Source organism: Meriones unguiculatus, chromosome 18, assembly GCF_030254825.1.
Source record: "Meriones unguiculatus strain TT.TT164.6M chromosome 18, Bangor_MerUng_6.1, whole genome shotgun sequence".
NCBI classification, from domain to species: Eukaryota; Metazoa; Chordata; class Mammalia; order Rodentia; family Muridae; genus Meriones; species Meriones unguiculatus.
The window spans coordinates 32479700-32501700 of record NC_083365.1 but is presented as its reverse complement, the minus strand read 5'-3'; the positions used below and the strand labels follow the sequence as shown (position 1 = coordinate 32501700).

The following is a 22001-nucleotide window of genomic DNA, read 5'->3' as shown; positions in this document are numbered from 1 at the left end:
AAATATTAAAATACATGCCTGCAGAGATATTTGCATTTGTTAGAAAATAAAAACTATAATTTATTTGCAATAAGCAAAGCATACCAGCCTGTATTAGTAATGATGTAAATAATCATCAATGTAATGTTGTACATAATAACTGTGAGTCAAGAATTAGCCTTCCAAAAAACGAGGCTTTAGGACCAAAGGCTAAAAGCAAACGCCAGAAACCATCAAACTTAATTCAGCGAGTAAAATACACATTCCAGAAAGTCAGCAGAACATGTATAAAGAAGAAAAGAGTCAAGGAGCAGAAGACCCATGGGAAATTATTTTTTTTTGTCTTGTTCTTACTTTGAAAAACTTTTAAAATTACTTTTCAGTTAGCATTAAAATAACAGGTTTTTATTGTAATGTTTTCATGCCTAATTTGTTCTTTTGCCAACCTCCCTACTACTCCATGTCCCCAATGTCCTCTCACTATGCCATCCAGTTTTCCTTCTGCTTTCTGTATAGGAATTAATTTTATAATATATGAGCTGTTTAAGACAAGAGGCAAGAATGATGGAGAAACAATAACCAAAAAATTGTTCAGAAATAGAGAAACATACTTCTAAATTTTATATGGAAGCCCAAAGGCCAAAACAATCTCAAGAAGGAAGAGAATTACAGAAGGCCTCACAAATACATGATCTCAAATTATACTGCAGAGTCACAGTAATAAAAGCAGCAAAGTATTATCACAACATAAGCACATAGCCCAGTGGCATAAAACTGAATCAGCCATCTTTTTTTATTTTTATTAATTATAGTTTATTCACTTTGTATCCCCTCTGTAGCTCACTCCCTTCTCCCCTCCCAATTCTACCCTCCCTCCCCTTTCTCCACCCATGCCCCTGCCCCAGTCTACTGATAGGGGAGGACCTCCTCCCCTTCCTTCTGATCCTAGTCTATCAGGTCTCCTCAGGAGTGGTTACATTGTCTTTCTCTGTGGCCTGTCTTCCTCTGGTAAGGCTGCTCCCTGCTCAGGGGAAGTTGATCAAAGAGCAGGCCTATCAGTTCATGTCAGAGACAGTCCCTGTTCCCATTACTATGGAACCCACTTGGACACTGAACTTCCATGGGCTAAATCTATTTAGGGGTTCTAGGTTATCTCCATGAATGGTCCTTGCTTGGACTTATCAGTAAAAAGTTTCCATATACTTTTGCAAGTGGATTTTTAATGTTTTTTAGTTGTTCCTCCCTATAGTACATCCTTTATCCCTCTTTTCTATCTCTTCTTATTTATTTTTTTAAATTTAATTTTATTTATATATTTATTTACTACAATGTATTCACTTTGTATCTGTGCTGCCCCCATCTCCATTGTCTCCTCCCAAACCCACCCATCCTCCTTTTTCTCCCTCTATGCCCTTTCCCTAGTCCCCTGATAGGGGAGGTCCTCCTCCCTTTCTATCTGACCCTAGCCTATCAGGTCTCATTAAGGCTGGCTGCACCATCTTCCTCTGTGGCCTGGTAAGGCTGCACTGCCCAGGGGGAGGTGATCAAAGAGCTGGCCACCGAGTTCATGTCAGAGACAGCCCCTGCTCCCCTTACTAGGGCACCCAGTGCTGCAATCTTTATGGTAGAAGGAGAGAAAGACCGGGAGGGGACAGGAACTCCACAAGAAGAATAACAGAGCCCAAATACCTGGGCCCAGGGGGCCCTACAGGGACTGATACTCCAACTAAGGTACATGCATGGAGGGGACCTTGAACCCCTGTTCAAAGGAAGCCCATTGGCTGTTCAGTTTCCAAGTGGCATCTTTTCCTATATAATCCTTTTATTCTACTCTCCACTATTCTAGTTTCTGATGCCGCTATATCATGGACTAAATATGCCAAACCATGAGATGAAGGAAATCTATCCTCCTGTTTCTGTCATGTGTTTGGTCACAGTGATACAAAAGAATATAATACAGTACCTTCCAGTTAAAAACATTGAGATAACCAGGTCTAGAAACTATTTAGTATGCCTTCTCAATAAGTCATGAAATTGTTTTCTTGGGTCTTAATTCTATTTTGTGAAATGAAATCAAATAGGAATATCAAGCATTATATGAAGTTAAATTAAGGTTACATCTAATTAAACAATTTCCTTAAAATCACTGACATACTTGGCTACATTCTATATATTTGTCCAAAATGTATATTTTCATTTTATGTATTTTTAATCTATTTTTTTCCCACAATGCATTTTGGTCAGGATTTCCTTTCCCTATCTCCTCTCAGAACCTCCCCACCTCCCCACCCATCCAAAGATACAAAGTGATGTCTTTGAACTATAGATGATAGTCTATTACCTTTTCACATATAGTTGGTAACACAAAAGTGGTTAAAAAGGGATTTTTGTTAATAAAATTTTTATCCCTGAGTTATCTTTCTGTAGGATAACTGAGTTTTATGTGTGTATGTGTGTGCATGTAAGCAAAAACACTGAACTTTAGTCTAAAAATACCAAGGCTTAATGAATATGTGTATTTTATAAGCATGTGTTGTACTAACTAGTTTCCAAGAAATTTCCAAGTTCTGAAAGCTATAAACAAATTAAGGCATGTATCTTATGTCTCATGAAGCTTACACTGTTGGGCAAAATAGATAGGAATAATATAATTTCATAAATATTTAATTATGGTTGTGATCGTAACTGTTAATAAGTACACTGTGTTTAAGGTAATCTGGTATCAGGTAATATGGTATTATTCTAGTCTACAACAACGATTATGATTTCCAGAGGAAATGAATTGCACCCATAACCAGCTAAATGTTATCTTGGTAAAGAAAGTAGGAATGCTAGACCAAAAGAGAATATTTCTAAGTAGTGGGAACAGAACATTCAAAGATCCTTAACAGCAAAGAGACTAGCACATTAAAAGGATCTATATAAAACAAGTCATCAGAACCAATAGAAAAAGAGACAAATGGAGAGTTAAAGATAACTCTGCTGGCTGTATAATGCTAATGGAGGGAAAACATTGGAAAGGAGTCAGGACAGATAAAAAATGAGGAATTACCATTTTCTGGCAGATATTATGTATGATGGTTAATCTTATCAAGTGAGTGGCACTGAGAATCATCTATGTGAGTGATGTACCTCTCTGGGTACAAATATTAACTGATGGAGAAGAACCTGCCGTGGATGTATTACCATCCCATAGCCAGGACCAGATGGCATAAAAAAGAGAAGGGCTTTAGGTAGTGTAGACTTCTCTTCTGCTTCCTAGCAACCACAGTCTGAGCTGCTGTACAAAACCAAACTCTCCTGCCTTGGCTTTGCTGTAGAATATAACTAAATTACTTCCGGTCACTGTCTTTTGATTTGAAATGCACAGGAGAAACTCAAGACTTGTCCTTTCTTTTTAATTAATTAATTAATTAATTAATTTCACTTTGTATTCCCATTGCAGCCCCCTCCCTCGTCTCTTCCCAGTCCCACTGACCTTCTCTCTTCTCCCCCTAAGCCCTTTCCCTAGTTCCTTGATAAGGGAGGACCTCCTCTCCTTCTATCTGATCCTAGCCTATCAGGTCTCCACAGAGCTAGCTGTATCATCTTCCTCTGTGGCCTGGCAAGGTTGCACACACTAGGGGGAGGTCATCAGAGAGCCTGCCACTGATTTCATGTCAGAGACAGCCCCTGTACCCCTTACTAGGAAACCCATTTGGAAACTGAGCAGCCAACGGGCTTCCTTTGAACAGGGGGTCTAGGTCCTCTCTGTGCATGGTCCTTAGTTGGAGTATCAGACTCTGCAGCTCCCCCTGGGCCCAGGTATTTTGGCTCTGTTGTTGTCCTTGTGGAGTTCCTGTCCCCTCCAGGTCTTTCTATCTCCCTCTTCTTCTACAAGGATTCTCGCACTCTGCCCAAAGTTTGGCTATGAATCTCAGTAACTCCTTTGATACCCTGGTGGGCAGAGTCTTTCAGATGTCCTCTGTGAAAAGCTCCTGTCCTGTTTCTTGCCTTCTCCTACTTTTGATGTCTATCCTTTTTGCCCTTCTAAATGAGGATTGATCATCTTACCCAGGGTCCTCCTTCTTATTTAGCTTCTTTAGGTGTACAGATTTTAGTATGTTTATCCATATATTATATGACTCTTACCCACTTATAAATGAGTATATACCTTGTGTCTTTCTGCTTCTAGGATACCTCACTCAGGATGATCTTCTGTAGTTCCCACCATTTGCCTGCAAATTTGATGATTTCCTTGTTTTAAATAGCTGAGTAGTATTCCATTGTGTAAATGTACCACAATTTCTATGCCTAGATGTCCTTAGTTGAGGGACATCTAGGTTGTTTCCAGATTCTGGCTATTAAGAACAGAGCTGCTAAGACCATGGTTGAGTAAATGTCCTTACTGAATTGTGGGGCATCTTTTGGGTAAATGCCTAGGAGTGGTATAGTTGGATCTTGAAGTAGCACTATTCCTAATTTTCTGAGGAAGCACCAGATTGATTTCCAAAGTGGATGTAAAAGGTTACATTCCCACCCAATGGAGGAGGGTTTTCCTTTCTCCACATCCTCTCCAGCATGCATCATCCTTTGAGTTTTAAATCTTAGCCATTCTGATGGGTGTGAGGTGAAATCTCAGGGTCATTCTGATTTGCATTTCCTGAATGACTAAGAGCATTAGCATTTCTTTAAGTGTTCCTCTGTCAATAGATATTCCTCTCTTGAGAGTTCTGTTTAGTTCTGCAACCCATTTTTAAATTGGATTGTTTGGTTTGTTGGTGTTTAACTTATTCAGTTCTTTATATATTCTGGATATTAGCCCTCTGTCAGATGTAGGGTTAGTGACGATCTTTTCCCAGTCTGTAAGCTGTCCTTTTCTTCTGATGACAGTGTCCTTTGCTTTACAGAAGCTTTTCCATTTTATGAGGTCCCATTTATAAATTATTGACCTTAGAGCCTGAGCTGTTGGTATTCTCTTCATGAAGTTGTCTCCTGTGCCAATGAGGTCAAGGCTCTTCCCCATTTTTTCTTCTAGCAGATTTAGTGTGTCTGGTTTTATGTTGAGGTCATTGCTCCACACCCAATGATACAATTAACATAATTTTTATTTTCTTCTTCAAACATTTCTATATTATAGAACACATATTCTTCCTCAAGGCATTAAAAAGAATCCTATGTATTTTTAAGTCACCTCCAACCTCCATCTTCCAGTAAGCTGCGACTAAATGAGTGCCCTGCTGCTCCAATTTGAGTGTATTTCCTCAGCTTAGTCTTCAGAAACAGGGGAACGGTCCTGCTTTCTAAAGGCAGGCAATCGAACATGTCATCTTTTCTGAACGAGCTAAATTAGTTAACAGAAAATTCCCTATTCACAAGAATTGTTTAGTTTTCAGAGAAAATGCTGGTTTCTAACATAGATTTGACATGGTAAAGAATAAGAAAAATTTCTAAAATGTAAAGTTTTAAAATGAGAGCAACATACATGCATGAAGTGAAGTAATTATTGTTATATTCTCAAAAGATGTTTGTGTTAAAATGTCAACTTATTCTGTTGTGTGATTTAAGAAAAACTGTGATTAATTGTTTCAGAAGATAAAATGTCATTCCATTAAATCAAATACCCAGACACCCAGTATTCCCAGAAATGACATTTGCATAGCCACTTTATAGCTAAAATTTTATTTTACAGAATATGATTCCTAAATTACTGTTTATAGGTTTGCTACTGCAATTAGGCAAATTTTTCATAGCTAAATTACCTAGGTGGTCTATTCAGTTTTCTTTTAGGGACTTTATTACCATTTTTTTCATACCTTTTTCCTCTGTTGGAAATCACTTTTTAATACAATATAAAAATAAAGGTCCACTGTTTCTATAAAGCTAAGATGCATTTCAGTCCTGTTTATTAATATTATGCTGCTTTCTCAATGAGCGTAAGTGTTTGTGTCTTCCATTAAATTATTTTATTTAGTGAAACTTGTTTCCAAATTCTCTACCACCCTACTCAGTCTATTCTCAATGTGTTCCATATTGAGTTCATTACAGTCATTTTACAGCATGGCCTGACATCTGGCCACACAAGTTTCCTTTGTTTGTTTTTTTTTTTTTTTATTTGAACAGATGTTCTTTTTATCTACTATAAATTAAAGAGTACATCATTCAAATAAATAACAAATATCAGTTAATATGAAGTTAAGATGCTTTCTAGAGGTAGATTACAGAGATAACTGTGTTTCAGGAAAGTGGGTTTTTGATTATGTGTACGTGTATGGGTGAGTAAATGTTTGTAGGGGTCGGAATAAGGTACATGTATGAATAAGGTACATGCTATCAGCAAAATGCAGAAGACATTGGATCCTATGGAGCTTCTGACCAGCCCTACATGGATGTTGAGAATGGAAAATAGAACCTTTGCCAGAGTAGTACATTCTTTGGACTGCTGAGCCATTTCTTTAGCCTTTCTTTGAGGCTTTAAAGTATTGGTCAAATGAATATAACAAAAAGATGAATGAATATTTTTTAAGATTCTTATTTACATTCGTCAGGCCTTTTGAAATTATAAATATAAAAGTTAAATCCATGTATATTACTTTAACTAATACCTTTATAGAAAATAATGGCCAATTCTCCATAATTTAAGTAATATTTTATATTTAGATTGTTTCCTTGAGCCAGCAAGATGGCTCAGTGGGTAAAAGGCTTGCCATCAAACCACACAACTTGAGTTTGACTCTACGTTCTCACACTGTAGAAGGAAAGAACTTCCACAAGGTGTTCTCTGACCACTACATATGCATTGTGGCATACATATACACATATACAAAACGAAGAAGAAAGAAAGAAGGAAAGAAAGAAAGAAAGAAAAGAAAAGAAGGAAGGAAGGAAAGAAGGAAGGAAGGAAGGAAGAAAAACTGAAATTATTTCTCTTATATTCTTTTGTTTAACATGGAATTTTTTTTAAAAAAAGGAGCTAAATAATATTTCTTTTATATGTCTAACACTAACAGTTTCCACATTTACCTGTGAAAAATATTAAACTTGGTAAAATAAAATCTGCTTAAAATATAACATCTCTGCTACATTGCAGAAACAGAGAATAGTTCATGCTGTTAAAATACATTCTTAAAATTTTTCTAGAAGCAAAGGGAACCTGAGATCGAGGTGATACACTTTCAGAAGAACGTACGTTACTGAGAGCTTAATTGAAAGAAGCGGTGGGAAATACTACCGACCTAAATACTGCATATCTCTTAGACTGATTTCTTAGACTCTGGATAAGCTTTCCCCATGTCCACACCATGTGGTTCCACCAAAACCAGCATTTCATTGTTAAGATAGCAGTAATAATAATGAGTTCACATACATTGAAATTCCAGTCAGTTTTCCTAGTTCCAGATGCCGAGCGTGAGAGAATATAAATCCTCATTCCTGAAAATACTCCTTGAATCTGGAGATGGTCATCTAAGCTCCATGATACTTTCTCTTCTGATAGGAAGCCGTATAATCCACACTATGTAGATTTCAGTGTGTAAAACACTCTTTCTTTAAAAAAACGATTGTTCCTTAAGCTGTGAGTGTGCCGTGGCATGAAGGGGGAGATTACAGACCAGTGGACAATTTGTAGAAGTTCGTCCTGTCCTTCTGTCATGTGGGGATTGAATTTCAAATGCAGGCCTAGAGGCATGCACACTTACCTGCTGGACCATCTCTGTGATCCTGTTTATTTATTTAAGGTGGCTGAATGAGATCTCACTCATTCAACCAAAAGGATAAATCACTCTGTAAATGATTTCAGAAATAATCCAGAAAAAGAAACAGGTGCATTAATGTAATATTGACACATAAACTCTGAAAGATCTCCTTAATGTAATTTGATAAATTTATTCATAGTAACTACTAAATTTTTGCCTTGTATTGTGTTATGTAATACTTTGAGAAGATGGCTTCATATCTTGTCCAGGAGGCCTTGAGTTTCCAGGCTCAAAACTGAGATCAACTGGCCTCAGCTTGGTGAACAGTATGCACTAGAGGTAAACATCACTAAAAAAAGCTAAAAGGGTGATTTCCTAACAATATGTTAATTGCCAAAATATTTTTTTGTGGAAAATTTCCACGTCTCTTTACTCTTGTATGCTGGAATCATTTTTTATATTTTAATCCAACAGATTTAGAAAGGATACATGTATTAATGCGATTAATTTATATGGCAGGAAAAACATTGTTTATATTGATTCTTTCTTTTGCAGGGGTGGGTGTGAACAGTGAAATAGCCAGTAGGAAGGAAACAGAACAACATTCAAAGTAAAGGAAATTCCACGGACATAAACCAAACTTGGTAAGACTCAGCACCAAAATTAAATAGAGTTTTACTTACGGATATACTTCTGAAAGCTGCTCAGCTATAGCATAAGCCGTTGGGTCTCGGTCTAAGGCATAGACAGTAATATCGGGCTCCTTCTGCAGCATGGCTTTTGTGTGTCCTCCTGAACCAAATGTCATATCCAGAAAAACCTTACCAACATAGAAAAAGAAAATTTCTCTTAAGTATGAACATAACATTGTTTTCAACTACTTTAATTTGCAGAAGCAGATAGTTTAAGAGATAGGAAAAACATTAAAATAGTATTGTTTGACATAAATTTGATTTTTTTTCCCAGAATTGTCTTGGATTTACTTGAACTGTAAGCGTAAAAAAAAACAAAAACAAAAAAACAAAAAACCCTGAAAAACCTCAAACAAACAAACAAACCTGATCAGAAGATCAGCAAAACAATCCATTGCATAAACTGAGAAACCAAGACACGTTTACATTTCACCATGAAACGGAACTGGCTGCACTGCTGCGATGTGAGCTTCAGCACTTTACAGCTAGCTGAAAGTCAGTGCTATCTCTAATAACCTCTCATCCTTGGAGATCGCTTAAAATTGGTGCAGCTCACTTCGTGCTGATACTGTGAAATACGTTCAACGAAATCTAGAGATAATAATGAATGTGGGAATGAGAAGGGATACTCCTAAAAATAATCACAGAACAAAAGAAATATAATCTGAAAACAAATAATTGACAAATACAAGACAAAAAAGAAATCGAGGGCTTCTTATGTTTAAATATCTGAAGCAAATTCTAAACTTGTCATTAAATTAGGTACATATGTTTGCAAAAAAAAAAAAAAACCCACCAAAGTAAGACAATTCAGGTGCTTTAAATTTCTCCACTGTTTAAAAGAAGGATAAAAGACATACAAGAAACATTATATAGACTGAGCAGGTTATATTTATGTATATAAATATGTATGTAACAACAATTGATGAAAAAAGGAGGCTGTGAATTTGAAAGAGAGCAAGGACAGGTATATGAGTTTGGAGGGAGGAAAGAGAAGAAGGGAATTCAATTATATTATAATTAAAAAAGTAAAGAAATAATTCTTAAAATGCCTCTGTTCTAACTAACAATATTATTTTTCATCCAAATCATGACTCTTTGAAGAATGAAGTATTTACCAATAATATTTTTGCCTGGACACTAGAATATATTAGATGCATATCTTTAAATATATGGATCATTCTAGGTATTCAAGGTAGGAACTAGATCTCAATCTTATTAGCTATTTTATTTGGCTGCATATAAACAGAATTTGTAAAAATACAGTTGAGCAAGAAACCCAATTTGGACCGTCAGAAATGTGCGCACAAATTAGTTGGCTAAGGCTGATTTGGAAGTCTGTAGTCTCTAAGGACTCTCGTAAAGTCATGCTTTTAGTTTAACGGACTGTTTCAATAAGGTCCCATGTAATATAAAATAAAGACAATAAGAATACTAGATACAATAAAAATAGCCTAAGATTAACGAACAGACTTAAAACATATTTAAGTACATATGTTCAAAATTTTATGTACAAGCTTCACAAGAAAGAAAATTCCTGAAATAGATTAACGTGTCTGTTCCTTGAATATTAACTGGAAAAAGAACTACTTTATCTGGAAGAAATCTCACTGAAATAAAAAGAGGATGGCTAGAAGACAGAGAGAGATGTAAGCATGATAAAAATGTACAAAATTTTTAACATATTTTTTACTTGAGAATTTTTATGAGTGTGAACACTGTTATTACGGTCTAAGCCTGCCATTTCCGGATAGCCTCTGAGCTAGGTCTATGTATTCCTAGACTCCCTTTCTCAGTGGGGTTCCCTCTTTCCCTGATCTGCGGAACACCAGATCCCCTAAGGAGCATCAATAGGTCTCAGGGAATATTACAGGCGGGACCCCTTCTTGATAAGAAACCTGTTCAGCAACAGCCTGGGGATTCGCTACACTAATAAGTCTTGGCACTCAGCCAATGACCTTTAACTATACCTGGAGAGTCTCTGCCACCCATAAGAGAATTAAGTACTGCTTTCTCCTCTTATAATAGAGCTGTTTTATTACATGTAGATTAAGTATCCCTGGCACCCCTACCCGAGAGAACCAAACACATTCACCCTCAAAATTCCTCCCACTGCCCAAGGATTAGAAGTTTATCCAGGAAATAAAGCTCTCTTATCCATTTCTCTACCATGACTGCCTGTGATTCATGGAATACTCTGGGGAAAGGATTGCTGCTGAATTCCCAAGGCTTGGCTGCCAATCAGACAGGCCAGACCGACGGGAGCTTCTAGGCAGCCAGGGGCTTGGCTGCTAGTCAGTCGGCAACAAGCTCCTTGCTCTGAAAGCTTCCACCATTCACTGGTGTGTGGAATTGCCTCGGCACCCACTGACCTGTATCCCACCCACAACTGCGTCTTACTGACCTGCCTTCAGGTCTGTTTCGGGCTTTCCCCCGTAACCCTGCAGTTAATACAGCAGCTTAAACGAAGGGCAATGACACTGCAGTATCATCACAGGCTTTTGCAACTCCTCACTGCCATCTGGTAGCAGCAATCTCATTTTAAAAGAGCTCACAGTAACACCCAGTGGAAAACTCACTTCCACCTCCCCTGGTGAGACTAGAAGCCTTGCCTAAAGCTCAGGATGCACCCGGAACCTCTAGATGTTCCTGAGAGAAATGGAACCTTCCATACCGGGGATTCCCCTGTTCCTGTCGAGAAGCAAACAGTACCTGGACAGGCCTGCAGGAGAAATGGTCAGTTTCCCACCCAGCATCCTGGGGGCAGGAAAAGGCGGTGTGACAGTTACTCCCCAGAGACCACAGGTGTGGAAGGACATATACCATCTACGGTTCTGTGGGAACATCTGTGTGTACATTCCAAGGCTTTGAACTCAGGTTCTCATACACAGTTAGCCTTTTCCCTAGGCTCAGCAGAGAAAGAATTTCATAATCTAACCTTATACTATCAGCACCAGCACAGAGGTATAGCTATGTATTTTCCACCTCATTAAATAGTAATTTTACATTATATGTATATATATATATATATATATATATGTATAGGGCTGGAGAGATGGCTCAGTGGCCAGGAGCACTGGTTGCTCTTCAAGTGGATCTAGGTTCTGTTTCCAGCACCCACATGGCAGCTCACAACTATCTGTAATTCCAGTTCCAGAGAATCCAAAGCGTTTTTATGGTCTCTGCAGGCAACAAGCATGCACACAGTGCACAGACATACACACAAGCAAAACACACATAGATGTAAAATATAAGTATTTTTAAGAAGGAACATATGTGCAATTCTCATGATCAAATGAGTTTTCTTCCCAGTATTTACCTTCATGTGACTTTGTGACTAGGCAAACATCTTCTGTTTTAAAGCCAGAAGAGTTCAGAATAATTTAAACAAATAATTTTTCCCAGGCAAAGATCATCTGGTATCAACATCAATTATTGCCAGAACACTGGATTTAAATAAACAATTTTCATAGGATTAACTTTTCCCAAGTCAAGTACGTTCTAGTCAGTTTCTGAAAAGGAAAAGTCTCATTATTTAAAAATATTCTGGAATATGGGATGTGATGATTATAATTTAAAAGATTATGTTTTAACATATCATGATTGTGTTCCTGAAGATGGACTATCAATCAAGGAAATTTCTGCATGAGGAGAGAAATCATTCATTACCATCCGAATGTAACACAGGAAGAAAAAGGGGGAGATAAATGGGACTCGTGTAACTAGAACTGAACACAGCCACATGTTCTGGGTTAACAGGTGACCTCAGCCAGCACTTTTCATTTCTAAAATTATTATGTGCATTATAATTTTTCCATTCTTCTGGATAATTAATATGACATTAGGCCACCTTTTTCTGTACAAGTTGATAATAAGATAAGAAATGCATGCAATTTTTCCCTTAGAAATTCACAAAGCAGTAAATCTCAGAGGCTGGAAACATTCTAGGCCTGGATTAGGTTAGAGGGAGGCTAGAAGCTTCCCGGACTAGGCCTCGGTTAGCAGACAGAGGCAGTGAGCCTTGGAGACAACAACTACGTCAGGCAAATAAAAGACAGTGGTAAAGCGGTAGTGCTAAACAGTTATTTTACAATCAAATTATAACAGACAATCAGATTGTTAGAATCATTTAACATCACGGATGATTCATTCATTAAACAAAGAGAACCCTTTGAGAACATTAATAATCTACAATTCAGTGCAGTGCAATTCTGTAACAACGTGTTTTATTTGTCAGCTGGCAATCTTTACACTTAAAATAATGAAATAAGTATTTTTTTTTACTTTAGGTTAATTGGTTTTAATGTAATACAATTAAATAATATTTTATCTTTACAACCATCTAAAATCAAATAAATTATTCTGTTCTCCCTATTTCCTTCACAATGAATTACCTGAATTACAGTTATAGACTTGATTTGGACACAGGAAGAGCAAATATCAGAACAAAAAGTGATATAACTGACTATCAGTTAACAGAGTAGTCCTTGAACTTATGAGGAGACAGACATCCAGCAAACAGCTGGTTGAGGGCAATGCTAATTTTAAATCTGTTATTTGATGTTCCTTCCATTTCATGCCATAATATTCCCTTTCAATATTATCTATCATCACTGAAATGAAAATGTGGTCTTTAAAATGTTTCTTATTATGGGCATAGGCCTAAGTATGAGCTTTACTCCATCATATGTCTCTATCATACTTAAAACAACGACTGTTCAACCATTTCATGAATCTTTATGAAGATAAACTGGCTGAAAACAATCCACAAATAATGCATGTTACCCAGTACAAATGCTGCTTCTACTTGTCACAGACGCTGATGGAGACAAACATACTCACAGGTTACAGTTTTAAGGTTGAATTTAAAAACCAAGAAACCATGGGTGGATAAAGCTAATAATCACACATAATTTGAATTTAATTCCTTACTCCTACAAACTCTTGTCTTTCCGACACGTTTCATATGTTTGGAAGTTTTTAAGACTTGGGTAATGCTCCTCACTGAAGATGGAAAGTGACAGAAATCAGTGACCTAAAATCAACAGAGATTCTGCAAGTGATAACTTTATTTCTTTTCAATATAGCAGTTCTAATTATTTAAAAATTTCACATTGAAACACCACTGCTAAAATTGGACATGATAGAATTTTTAGCCATGAACAACATGAGGGCAAATCTCCCAATTACATTTTCCTAATGTTGATTAGTCATTTCCAATCTGTGCAAGATTTTTAATAGTAAGTTACCATCTGAATTTGGGAACTATGTGGCCTGGCTTCATTTTAAAATTCTTTCTAAAACTTTTTCCCCTGGAAACTTTTAATTTTGATTTTTTTTGGGGGGACGGGAGAAATAAAGTGCTTTAAAAATATTTAAAATATTTAAAAATTTCACCTGCCAACAATAAATTACACCTTGGATTACTGAAATATACAAAACATATATTTAACCTTAGGGATGTTGAGGAAAATATTTTTAGCTAAAATATGTATGACAATCATTCGTTACCTGCTCATCCATTGAATAATTTGTAGTGAGAGGCACACAGGAGACAATACAAATATTGTATATGGGCTGTTCAGACTGATGTAAGGATTTGAGCATGATTATAAGTAATGAGCATGATTAAATAATTATAAGCATGATTTTATTGTAACATCAATAAAAATGAATTCTACGCTATAAGAAAGAAGAAAAGAGAAACAGGAGAAATGAACAATCTTAAGGTACTTTCCAGCCATTTACTGCAACTTATTCCTTCCTTTAGACCATACGTACCTTAGAACTGTGAACCAGACAAATTGGGGAAAATATTGAAAAGATGGTATCAAGTCAAGTTATGTAATCCCTGAAAGGCCGGGGCAAAGATTTTATATCATGTTAGCTAAAAATGAAGCTCTTTGAACATTATTCTTGTCAGCGACAGCGGGGAAGGACCCCAGGGCCATGTGCATGTTAGGCAAGCACTGAGGGACTTTCGAAGTGTAAGCCCTTCCCAAATAATTCTTAAGAGCCAATAGTGTGAAATGGATAGTAGGATGTAACATAGTGGGTAAGAGGCTTCTATAAACAGAGTACCAGTGTAGCATGAAGGAAGAGGCTGAACAAGCTAAAGGAAGAAGGGTTTATACCAAGAATATAATAACACTACTACATTTGTTGAATCGTTATTTCATGTCAAAGACAACCTGAAACATTTCATCTTTACTATTTATTCCTTGATACATTTATATCTTAATCTCATATTCAACCAACTAAATATCAAACTCTGGGATATCTTCATTAGCAATGCTCTACAGAGGGGAAAAAAAAGAATTTAAGAAAGGGTTAAGTAAGTTGTTTAACCAAATGAATGTCAAGTACACATTGTAAAAACATTTGTTTTTCCTGAACCTATACTATGATCCACTTGGGATATGGTGGGTGGAAAAGTTAGAGAAATAAAAACCGGTCAAGAGGCATGGCGCTGGGTACCGAAGGGTTATAGAAACCACTTATTATACAATTAGATGTCCAGCACTCTGCACATTACAGCACACAGTCTACAGATAAGGAATAATTGTTTTAGGTCTTGAACCGCCACAGCTGTCATTACTGAAAAGAGTCCCTCACAAGACTGTGCCAACTAACATTCCTCCTGGAGAGAATTTGACACAAGAGGTGTGGCAATAACAGGCTCTGTGTTTTAAAACTTTATGTAATTCTCACAAGTCCTAAAAAGTTCTCATCTCACAGAGATGTATAATAAAGTCACCTTAGAAAATACAAGTGGAGGTATGACTAGGACAGGGGCAGAAATGAGATAAGTATTTCTTGCATGCGGGAGGTATGAGTGTTTATGTGTGGGTGTGCTCAGCCATATATTTAGGTATGTAGTGCAAAGGCCTAATCAGCCTCCCCAGCTTTTGAGAAACTGACCAGCCCTAATTTAGAGTTAGTCAAAGACCCTTAAGACCCCAGGCAACTGAGGAGAGGGTCTCTCCCCCTCTCTCTCTTTCCCTGACTCTCTCCTCTCTCCTTTTCTCCCCTTCTCTCTGCCTTACCTTTACATGTTTATTCTTTAACTTTAGTGAAAGTTCTTTTTCACTAGCACTCCTGTGTGTGTGTGTGTGTGTGTGTGTGTGTGTGTGTAACATCTTACAAAAGGAATTTAGCTCTGTAAATCTAATCATTCTTGTGTTGTAAACTTGAAGCACTGAAGTGAAGGCTTCTTGGGGGAAGACTTTTGAAAGGAATACTAAAAAATTAAAATCTACTGCTATAATAGTTCAGTACTGAATATATCAGCAAAGAAGTTTGGCTTTCAACAATACTTTAAAAAATCAAGTTCTAATTATATTTTTAAAACACTTCTTAATAAAAGAAACTCAATGCATGTAAAAATGCTAAATTATTTGATTTCGTTATACAAAGTATGAAGCAGCCTCACGGAACACTGAGGCTCTGGAGGTGACTTAGCCCACATCTGCCACACATACAATACAGAGGAAATGCTTACATAGCTGATGGCAAATGAGATTTCTAACAGAGTTATCTTAACATTCTGATAAAAATGGTGTGTATGGCTAATTCCAGACCTGCTGCCCATGATGCTGAGCCACCTTTGCTTAGCAAGTTGTTCCTGCTCTTCTACCCCGACCCCAATCCTAGTTACAAACCTAGAGCAAGTGACCCCTCTTTGTTATGGGAACACTTTGCCAGGGAAGCTGCTCCCCCGCCCCCCCCCCCGTCCTTTTCCCATATACCACCACCCACAGGCCAAGGTCCAGGTTGGTGCCACATCATTCTAACAAAATAGAAGCAAAGAATTAATGAATCTAAAAGATGGATTTCTGAGAAGATAAACAAGACCCACAGACCCTTATCACATGGAAAGAAAGAAAGAAAGAAAGAAAGAACGAAAGAAAGAAAGAGAAAGAAAGAAAGAAAGAAAGAGAAACCCAAAATTAACACACTCTAAAATGAAGAGGCAACCATAATAACAAACATCAGAGAAATACAGACTAGTAAAAGGAAATACTTTAAAAATCTAGACTCCGTTAAGCTGGAAAATCTAAAAGAAATGGATGTATTTATTGATTCATACAAACTACCAAAGTTAAATCAAGAAGAGATCAACAAGCTAACCACAGCAACTGAGGAGATTGCACCTGTACTAAAAAGCTTTCTGACTGAAAACAGTCTAGGCCCAGATATATTCACAACAGAATGCTATCATTTGAATTTAAGAGAAGAACTTAAAACCCAATACTACTCTAATTATTCAGGAAAATAGAAATGGATTACTCCCAAATGCATTCTATTACACTAATACACAAACCAGGTAAAGACACATACTTATTCCTAAAATGACCCCTATATATATGCATATATGTATACATGTATGTATATATATGCATATATATGAGTACATATATGCATATATGCATATATGCATATATATGAGTATTTGTGTATGTGTATATGCATATGTATATAGATACTCTAAAATAAAAACTTCAAATCTCTGGAGAAAATCGGGGCAAAGATGTCCTATGTTCATGGATTGGTAAACTATTGTGAAAATAAGCAACCCACCAAAAACAGTTCAGTTCAATGCAATCCGAGTGAAAATATCCACAATATTCTTCTCAGAAACAAACAAATATCCTAAAATTCACGGGGAATCAGAAAATTCTAGTAATACTAAAGAAATACTGAGGAAAAGAACAACACTGGAGAAACTGCTATTCAATACTTCACGATGAAGTATAGAGAGATGTAGGACAGACAATATATTGGTGGCACAAAAACAAACAAGGAGATTAATGTTATAGTACTTATACTATAGCCAGTTGATATTTGACACACACACAAAAAAAGGCCAAAATAGACATTGGAAAAAAGACAACATGTTTAACAAATGGAACTGGAGGAAAAGAAATGTACCTATGCAGAAGAATAAAATTAGACTCAAATCTATCAACCTGCACATACATTCAGCTTTAGTAGAACAAAGACCACAATTTGAAACCTAAAATGATAAAACAGCTAGAAAAAAAACATAGCCAGTAACTTATAAAATAAAAGTGTAGAAAAAGACTTTCTGAACAGGACTCCATTTGCTCAGGAATTAAATCTAACTATCAACAATGTGACCTCATTAAACTGGAACACATCTGTGCAAATAAGGAAAAAAATTAATTGAGGACAGAAGGAACTCACAGAATGTGAGAAAAATCTTTGATAGATATATAGCTGACAGAGGAATAATACCCAGAATATAAAGAGAACTCAAAAAAATAAAGTCAAGAAAACAAATAATCTAATTAAAAATGTGCTAAGTATCAAAACAGGAAGTTCTCAATAGAAGAAATAAAAAAGGCTAAGAAATCCCTAATAAAGTGTTCATCATTATAATGTGTCAGGAAATTTTAATATTTTATAATTACCAATAATTATACACATAAGTGTACACATACAATCACTCAACCATAAAGGAACTCATGCCACTTGGGCTGACAATGTTCCCTCTAAGAATCATAGACTAATAAAACCCTAGTATTAGCCATGAGAAATTAAAACAAGTTCAAGATTTCATCTTACCCTACCATGGATAAGGCCAACAAAACAACTGACAACAACTGCCAGGAACATTATAGGAAAGGTGACATTTGTTCACTGTTAGCATAATTGCAAAGTGAACCAGCTTCACAGGGCTAATGAGGTCATGGGCCTCAGAAGAGAATCTAATAATCCAACTTACATAATACAGGCATAATTCCTAACTACTTCTAAACCATATCCTTATACAAAAAATATATATATAAAACTATCATTCCTCATCAAAGAAGCCTCTTTTGACAGCAAAAGGAGACCAACACTGAAAAGCTCAACATGATACAATTAACAGATCAATGGTTGTGAGAAACCCAGCCCCAGTGATACAACTACATCATAGCTCCCTAATCTATGACTCAGACTACAGCATAAAAGAGGGGACCGAAACACTGTAAGAACCACAATAACAGGGTGTCTGCTGCGAAACAATTCCTCATAAAAAGAGCTGAATAAGAAAGACTGAAAGAATGCCAGTATCAGTAGAAATGCTAGCATGGAAAGGGTAAAATATCACACAGGTAAACTATAAGCAACTAATGTCTGTGGAAAGAGACAGAGATTTAGATTCTCCCAGGGATGAGCACCCTAACTGGTTACCCAATACAAACAGGACAGTCCTAAAACCATATCCACATAAATAACAAAACACACTCACATGTTCGTATTTACACATTTATATACACATATTTATATATTTATACATAAATAAATATAGGTATAAACATGATCATAAAAACAAAATATTCATTTGAGAGTTTGGTGGGATTTGAAGGAGATGGAGGAAAGGACCTTGGGTAGTGATGGAGTAAGAAAAGGAAAGAGGAGAGTGGAATTAAATTGAAGACCCAGAAATAAACCAACATACCTACGGATACCTGATTTTGACAAAAAAAGCCAAAACCATACAAAGGAAAAAAGACAGCATCTTTAACAAATGGTGCTGGTAAATAGATGTCTACATGTAGAAAAATGCAAATACATCCATATTTATCATCCTGCACAAAACTAAAGAACAAGTGGATCAAAGACCTTAACATAAAATGAGACAAACTAAACTGGTTAGAAGAAAGAAAAAAAAAAAGTGGGAAAGAGCCTAGAACTCACTGTTACAGGTGACAACTTCCTGAACAAAACACCAGCAGCACAGGCTCTACAATCAACAATCAGTAAATGGGACCTCATAAAACTAAAACTTCTGTAAAGCAAAGGACACTGTCATCAGAACAAAACGACAGCCTACAGACTGGGAAAGGATCTTCACCAACCCTATATCTGACAGAGGGCTAATATCCAGAATATATAAAGAACTCAAGAAGTTAAAAAGCAATAAATCAAGTAATCCAATTAAAAAATGGAAAACAGAGCTAAACAGAGAATTCTCTGTAAAGGAATATAGAATGGCAGAGAAACACTTAAAGAAATGTTCAATGTCCTTAGTCATCAGGGAGATGCAAATCAAAACAACCCCGAGATTTCACCTTACACCCATCAGAATGGCTAATAATAAACCCAAGTGACAATACATTCTGGAGAGGTTGTGGAGAAAGGGGAACCCTCATCCATTGCTGGTAGGAATGTAAACTTGTACAACCACTTTGGAAATCAATCTAGCAATTTCTCAGACAATTAGGAATAGCTCTTTCTCAAGATCCAGCTACACCACTCCTAGGCATATCCAAAATATGCTCAAGTACACAACAAGGACATTTGTTCAACCATGTTTGTAGCAGTTTTATTTGTAATAGCCAGAACCTGGAAACAACCCGATGTCCCTCAATGGAGGAATGGATACAGAAATTATGGTACAGTTACACAGTGGAATACTATTCAGCAATTAAAAACAAGGAAATCATGAAATTTGCAGGGAAATGGTGGGAACTAGAAAAGATCACCCTGAGTGAGGAGTTCCAGAAACAGAAAGACACACATGGTATATACTCACTTATAAGTGGATACTAGACATATAATATAGGATAAACCTACAAAAATCTGTACACCTAAAGAAGCTGATCTAGATGGAGCACCCTGGGTAAGATGATCAATCCTCACTCAGAAAGGCAGATGGGATGGACATTGGAAGAAGGAGAAAACGGGAAACAGCACAGGAGCCTACCATAGAGGGCCTCTGAAAGACACTACCCAGCATTGTACCAAAGCAGGTACTGAGACTCATAAACAAACTTTGGGAAGAGTACAGGGAATCTTATGAAAGAAAGGGGAAATCATAAGACCTGGAGAGGACAGGAGCTCCACAAGGATAGCAACAGAACTAAAATATCTGGTCATGGGGTCATTTCTGAGACTGATACTATAACCAAGGACCATTCATGGCTATAACCTAGAACCCCTGCTCAGATGTTGCCCATGGCAGCTCAGTATCCAAGTGGGTTCCTAGTAAGGGGAACAGGGACTATCTCTGACATGAACTCGGTGGATGGAAGGGGAGGAGGACCTCCGCTATCAGTGGACTTCGAGAGGGGCATAGGAGAAGATGAGGGAATGAGGGTGGGATTGGAAGAGGAGGAGGGAGGGGGCTACAGCTGGGATACAAAGCAAATAAACTGTAATTAATATAAAAATAAAAATTTAATTAAAAAAGTTACAGATCTTAAAAAAAAACAAGAGAGAGGAAAGTGACAAAACAACAGTAATAAAAAGTGCCATGGAGGTATAAAAACCAACAAGAAGATCAATGGAATCAGATCGAAGATCTACATCCCTACAGATATTTGATTTTTGACAAAGAAGCCAAAACCATACAAGGTGGGGGAACGCATCTTTATTAAATGGTGCTGGTCTAACTGGATGTCTACATGTAGAAGAATGCAAATAGATCCTATTTATCACCCTGCACAAAACTGAAGTCCAAGTGGATCAAAGACCCCAACATAAAGCCAGACATATTAAATATAATAGAGGAGAAAGTGGAGAAAAGCTGTGAACTCATTGGCATAGTATTCAACTTTCTGAACAGAATACAAATATCTCAGGCACTAAGATCGATAATTAGTAAATGGGACATCATGAAACTGAAAAGCTTTTTGCAAGGCAAAGGATAAAACTGCACACTACAGACTGGGAAAAGTACTTTCATCAACTCTACACCTGACAGAGGGTTAATATCCAAAATATATAAAGAACTCAAAAAATTACACACCAACAAACCAAATAACCCAATTAAAAAATGGGGTACAGAGCTAAACAGAGAATTTTCAACAGGACTTTCTAATGGATGAGAAGCACTTACAGAAATGTACCATGTCCTTAGTCACCAGGGAAATGCAAATCAAAACTCTGAGATACCATTTTACACCCCTTAGAACGGCTAAGATCAAAAACTCAGTAACAGCATATTCTGGAGAGGATGTGGAGAGAGGGGTACACTCCATTGCTGGTGGGAGCACAAACTTGTACTAGCACTGTGGAAATGAATCTGGAGATTTCTCAAAAATTTGGAAAGAGATATACCTCAAGACCCAGCTATACCACCCAAATGATATTCTAACATACCAAAAGGACACTTGCTCAACTATGTGCATAACAGTTTTATTCACAATACCCAGAAACCGGAAAACAATCCAGGTATCCCTCAACTGAAGAACAGATAAAGAAAATGTTCAATTACACAAAGGAATACTACTCAGCTATTAGAAAGAAAGACATCATGCAATTTGCAGGGAAATGGATAGAACTAGAAAAGATCGTCCTGAGTGAGGTAACCCAGACTAGAAAGACACACATAGTATGTACTCACTTATTTATAAATATTGCCTGTAATGTACAGGATAACTATGCTACAATCCACAGATCTAAAAAAGCCAAGGAGGGCCCAAGGGAAATTATGAATCTCACTCAGAACAGGAAATAAAATAGACATCTGAAGTAGATGGAGAGAGGGAACTGGAAGGGTGAGGGAATGGGGGTGGTTAACAGCAGTGGGGATCAGGTATGCACAGAGCAGGGGTGGAGGTTGCGGGAGAGGACCAGGAGAGAAACTGGTGGGACAGAAGAGGTTAGCTGAGATTTCTAGCAGTGGGGGTGGGGGTGAGGAAGG

The 22001-nt window shown here is 37.0% G+C and overlaps 1 protein-coding gene across 6 annotated transcripts in view; it reads right to left on the bottom strand.

Annotated features, from left to right (window-relative positions):
- The window catches only part of Mettl15 (methyltransferase 15, mitochondrial 12S rRNA N4-cytidine), a 325629-nt gene that overhangs the window by 216997 nt on the left and 86631 nt on the right, over positions 1-22001 (bottom strand). For all 6 annotated transcript variants that reach the window (XM_060372199.1, XM_060372195.1, XM_060372200.1 and 3 more), the window contains one exon: positions 8336-8472. In XM_060372199.1, coding sequence (XP_060228182.1) covers positions 8336-8472 — 137 coding nt within the window. The remainder of the gene's footprint in view (positions 1-8335; positions 8473-22001) is intronic.